Raw genomic sequence first — 5,577 nt, 5'->3', positions numbered from 1 at the left:
TAGCTAGCAGGCATCTGTCTGTCTCACAGCATCACCTATTCATTACTGAAGAAAGGCACAAGATGTCCCACCACATAGTTGGGATGATTCTAGTCTATCTACGGAGTAAGTATTTTAGCCTGATTTATTTCATGCTTCTTCTCTACCACCCTAAAAAACAATTAACTTTATGCATAACGTCCTTCTGCAATTCCAAGAGATTCTAACATCAGCCTGGTGAGAGAGAAATTCACATCTTTTAGTCCATCAATTGAAATCTAAGGAAAGGTGATGAAATATTCTATTTTAAAATAACCTGAATGCCAGATATTAACAGCTTGAGAATAGTTTCTAGTTAATATCCTGCATTGGGGTGCAAAATTTATTTTTCTTTTATGCTGATGTCTTACATACGTTCTGATGTATTTTTCTGCAGAATGATCAAAGGGAGAATTTGAAACACAAAGGGTTATGTTAGTAAAAGCCTCTCCCATGTACAATATAGTCAAATGAAGGGTTTTTACCATTGATTTTGGTAAGTTCAAGTGGGGATGTGTAGCCTGGTGATTAGTGCTGGGAACTGGAAGTATGTACCCCTGGGTTCTGAACTCTGAGGTTGTTTTTTGTTGTTACATTACATTAATTCCTGCACAGGCTACATGAATCCTAACAAAACAAATGGCTAGAAATAGAGAAAATTAAAATGAATATTTAATAAATATGTGCTTTATATTATTCTTGGATCATCTGCTCTATAAAGTGTATTGCAAAAGCCCAGGCTTGTCCAGTGCTTACTATATTAACACACTCCATTCTTCCTCTGTATAGTGGCTGCCTCGGAAGAAGGGATACAAATCCTGCAAAGCCCAGCACAACTGTGGCTGACCTCTGGACAGACTGCACATCTGGACTGTAGAATATCAAAAGAAGAATGGCGAGTGCGGTGGTACAAGGAACAACAAAATGGAAGTTTGCATGGGATTCATCAGAGTTCTCAGTCTGAATCTTTAGATGGAAAATACTTGAGTAATGTGAACATTACGGCAAACACATTTTCTCTACTTATCAGTAATGTACAAAGAGATGACTCAGGGGTTTATTACTGTGGCCTCTCTGCCTCTGTGTATCTACAGCCCAACTTTGGGAATGGGACCAGACTAATTATCACAGGTGAGTTTTCAGTACCTCAGAACAATGATAACGTAATGCTAGGTGGTATTTGAAAAAATCATCTTTTTCTGGCTAGATTGTGACCGATCCCCCTGTTTCAGCTTTAAGCCATCAGCATTTGTGCATAGAGGCAGCACGGTCCAGACAGTGACCCAGGGCATAGGGTTGGAAATTAGGAGACCTAGATTCTGTTCCTGAAACACTGGGCACAGGGGGGGTGATTAAAAGAAATCAGCACCCAACAGCTCCCATTTAGGTGCCCAAATAAATGACGGGACTTTTAAAACGCTGTGATCAAAACCTGGGAAATTTTAGAAAATCTGACCTTTAATTTCTCTGCATCTCAGATTCCTCGTCTGTATAATGGGGACAATGAGTCTCCTATGTAAAAGCACTTTGAGACCTATGGATGAAAAGCACCTTGTAAGTGCAAGGTGCTATTTCCCTGCCTTCTAGTTGGTATGTTACATTAGGAATCAGATTTGATAGCCAGACTTGCTGATGATTCCTACTGAAACTGTCTGAGCTTAGGACATGGGGTATGTTTCACCTGTCCTCCTATCCTATTAAAACTTCAATATTAATCAGGTTCTTTTTCAGGCATTCACCAAGCTTCATGAAATGATTCCCCCAACGTTTTCATACAGGGCACTATTCATTGTCTCTCAAGCAGCACAGTATGAATTGAACATAATAATTCAATGTACAGCTACTACTATCTATATATTTTTGATCTACACTCTGTGCAAATATTCCAAAGACTGTACCTAAAGAAGAAGGCATGGAATTATTTTGCGTGTTACTAGAGGCTGTATCTCAGACAAATGGGATGAATGTAATAATAGGAAAATGTAGAATGACTATCGTATTTAAACAAGAAAGGTTTCTCTGTCAGGCTTTTCATCCATAGATAGGAGTGTTTCCACTTTACATTTGGGGAATGAGTCACAGATGCAATATGAACTTGTCTCCAAGGTCACAAAGTAAGTCAGACACAGAGCTGGGAATGAATCTCAGGCCTCCTGACTCCTGGTCTGGTGTCCTCACCACCATACTTGACCAGCTCTTCTTCTGCATTTTTACCTAACCAAACATATTGTCGGCACTGAGCAAATCATCCTTGATGATCATATTCGTACAAACTTCTGAAAGGCGATGGATCGTGGGAGTCTCCCAAGGTGGATGCCCCATAGCATAAGACAGTGGTTTTCAACCTGTGCTCTTCAGACCCATGGGGGTCTGCAGACTAGTCCAAGATTTCCAAAGGGGTCCACACCTCCATTCAAAATTTTGTAAGGGTCCTCAAATGAAAAAAAGGTTGAAAACCACTAGTGTAAGACACTGAAAACAGGCAGAGACAAAGCATTAGAAACATACTGCACTGGTGGGGTAAGGGTAGCAGCAGGGTGTGGACTAGCTGAGCTACTGCTGACAGGTTCTTCCCAGTCTCTATTTTCGGTGACTCAACTCTCTTTTAGATGCCTCCGAGCCGAGCCTTTCCATCCTGGTTCCCTCCAACCCAGAGGATGCTGAGCTTCCCCCCATCATTCCTCTGCTCTGCCTGCTCTCTGATTTCACTCCTCCCTGGAGTGAAGTTCTTTGGCACACTTGTGAGGAGGCATCTGACAGTCAGACGGATGCTGGAGCCATAGACGGGAACGGGGTCTTTAGTGTTTGGAGCCTAATGACAATCCCTTCTGAGACATGGAACCAGGAGACGATCTGCACTTGTACAGCCAAGGAGAGCAGCACAGGGAGAAGCATCAAAGTTACAGTCTCCAAGGAAACAGGTCCAGTATCCTATCATCAAACCTAACCTACCTAGCATTTATGCTATGCCCCTCACCGTGGTATCTGGACACCAAGAGTCAGCAACATTGCTCCAAGCTAGAGAAATAGAATCACATGGGATGGCTCAGGGGAATGATAACTAATGGGAGCGAGCAGAGGTTTTGGAAACCTCTGAGAAGGTGCTTGAGGTGTGGGGCAGTTACAGTTATGGTCACTCCCCCGTCACCCACTTTCCCACCCCCAGCCCTTCTGAAAACCTTCATTTTTCAAACCTCAGTGGTGTGAACTGGGTTTCTGGTCAAGCAGCCTGAAGCACAGCAAGGACACAGAAGTGTCACTTGGGGTGAGCCAAAGGGGAATAACGGCGCATCAGGAAGGAAATCAACAGAGGGAACAGCAGGATGAATGTCAGGAATGGCTTCCTGACAGCAAGATCTAACAGATAATGGAACAATTGCCCAGAGGCAGGGCTGACAGCCCCAATAAGAGGACTGGACAAACATTAGCCACTATAATATAGGGAAAAACCCTGCTGTAGTCAGGAGGGAGTTAGAGGGCACCCAATGAAACAAGGTCATCTCCACCTGTGGCCTCTAGGATTCTGAGCTATCCCCTATAAATAACTTGATTCTATTGCACTCATCATTGGAGCAGGTTGTCTCAGGCTAAAATGACTCAATGGAATGATGTCCAGTGCAAGCCAGCAGGAGTAGGGCTGGTCTCCACTGTTACCAGGTAACTCTGTTGGGCAGTGATGTAAATTTTTGCTGACATGACTATGCCAGTAAAAGCCTCAGTGTGGACGCAGTTATACCAGGATAAAGGTGCCTTACACCAGCACAGGTTATTTCAGTTCCTGAGCCAGGAGGAGTGATGCCGGCAATGTTACAGTGGCAAAACATAAACATGTAGATGAGCTCTTCACCTGCCAAACAAATTCCAGGTGGCACAGATGAGTGTGTCCAGCCCGCCAATCGGACATTTAATTTCCTAATTGCCTCTGCTTTTCCTGCAAGCTTGTGCTGGGAAAAAAGGAACCACATGGAATCTGACCACGAAACTCAATGATCCACACATTAGAGGAATTATGAGGGGTAGAGGGAAGGAAAGGGAATTTGCATGGCAGATCATTGGCTACTACAATTTTTGTAAGGCCACTGTCCCCTGTCCTTTCCACATCCCATAGCCTCCACATACAGGTGGGCAACATGCTACAGAGCACAGAGGAATGAACGTGGAGTTCCGGGGAAAAGACCTCCTTTTGCCCATCTGTTTTGCTCGCAGTTTTCCATTCTCAGCATCTCTTCTCTCTGCAGGAGACTGTAGGATTGTGTTCTACGCGGGGCTGCCCTGTATTTTCATCCTTCTCCTGATCCAGCTGTTGATCTTGCTCTGGAGAAAGTGCCCCATCAGAGGTAACTCAGTCATAACTGTGCTATAAAGCAGAAACTCATCACACATCCCTATAACTATCCCCTTGTCTGTTTCATCCATCAGGGAGAGCTGTGCAAAGAGGCAATCAAATACCTATGAGGCAGATGCCACAGGTAAACTGCTTTTTCCACCATTGGTATGTCAGAAAGATACAGTGTATTAACAACAGGGGATTAGAACCAGTGTCTTGGCCAATTTCCAACCCTAGTGTCTACACTTTGCCTCCTGAATTCACAGAGGTTTCATTTGAATTCTTCTCTGCTCTTCTAGTAGAAGTGTTGTGTAGGGTTATTAGTACCGAAGAACTCCTGGGTTCCACCCCAGAGGTGGCTGCAGGTCAGGGATAGTGAAATAGTGCAGTGTATATTTCTGTAAGCGACCACCAGAACTTCTAATCTGACCTTATGTATATCACAAGCCACCAACACCATCCAGCCACCAGGGCCGGCTCCAGGCACCAGCGAAGGAAGCAGGTGCCTGGGATGGCCAATAGAAAGGGGCGGCACTCCATCTGTTATTGGGGTGGCACGTCTGGGTCTTCGGCAGCAATTCAGCAGCAGGTCCTTCATTCCCTCTCTTCTTCTTTGGCAGCCCTTTGGCGGCAGCTCAATTGGGTTTGTCTTCTTTTTTTTTCTTTATTTTTTTTTCCTTCGCCGCTTGGGGCGGCAAAAAAGCTGGAGCCGGCCCTGCCCGCCACTGAACTCAGCTACCAGGACAAAAGACCACAACCAAGAAATCGGAAATATGTTTTTTCACATTCTTATCAAACAAAACCTGATCAGTTGATGCCTTTTGAACTTTCCAAATAAAATTAATATCTGATCTTTCCTTTTTCTGTTTCAGACTGAATATGCGACTCTGATGTACAGTAACAGAAATGCTCCTCTGTGACTGAGTCTCACAAAAATGGCGTATGTTTTTTTTAAAACAGGAGATGCAGAAAGAAATAATGAAAGAGAAAGCGAGAGATATATAGAAAGTCTCATGTTTGTAATGTGCTATAGTGTGATATGAATTTCCTTGAAACACAACCCCTTCCTTAGTCATTTCTCTGAACCCATATTCTGGGTTGACACCTCCATTCTTGCAAGAAAGCTGTGCAGAATCGACTGTAGGTTGAGGGGGGATTGGATTTACATACTTCCTGCACCATAGCATCCCTTATCACCATGATGGGAATTTGGTTCTGACTGAGGGTGACAG

General features: G+C 43.9%; 1 protein-coding gene across 1 annotated transcript; it reads left to right on the top strand.

Moving 5' to 3' along the window:
• On the top strand, window positions 1–5,361 carry LOC125625968 (immunoglobulin gamma-1 heavy chain). The gene is made up of 6 exons (XM_048828630.1): window positions 1–105; window positions 808–1,149; window positions 2,628–2,939; window positions 4,257–4,355; window positions 4,438–4,487; window positions 5,218–5,361. Exons 1-6 carry the CDS (start codon window positions 63–65, stop codon window positions 5,263–5,265), a joined length of 894 nt encoding a protein of 297 aa, XP_048684587.1. The 5' UTR covers window positions 1–62; the 3' UTR covers window positions 5,266–5,361.
• The last annotated feature ends 216 nt before the right edge of the window (window positions 5,362–5,577 follow it).

The sequence above is a fragment of the Caretta caretta genome, chromosome 24, assembly GCF_965140235.1.
Source record: "Caretta caretta isolate rCarCar2 chromosome 24, rCarCar1.hap1, whole genome shotgun sequence".
Classification (NCBI taxonomy): domain Eukaryota; kingdom Metazoa; phylum Chordata; order Testudines; family Cheloniidae; genus Caretta; species Caretta caretta.
The sequence above is the reverse complement of the archived record's forward strand: the minus strand, read 5'-3'. Positions and strand labels throughout refer to the sequence as shown.

What these genes read in the sequence shown, in the direction of transcription:
- LOC125625968 (XM_048828630.1), top strand. Translation starts at nt 63, where the DNA reads ATGTCCCACCACATAGTTGGGATGATTCTAGTCTATCTACGGA. An exon ending in GATTCTAGTCTATCTACGGA is followed by an intron (nt 106 to 807) that starts GTAAGTATTTTA and finishes TCCTCTGTATAG; the next exon opens with TGGCTGCCTCGGAAGAAGGG. An exon ending in GACCAGACTAATTATCACAG is followed by an intron (nt 1,150 to 2,627) that starts GTGAGTTTTCAG and finishes ACTCTCTTTTAG; the next exon opens with ATGCCTCCGAGCCGAGCCTT.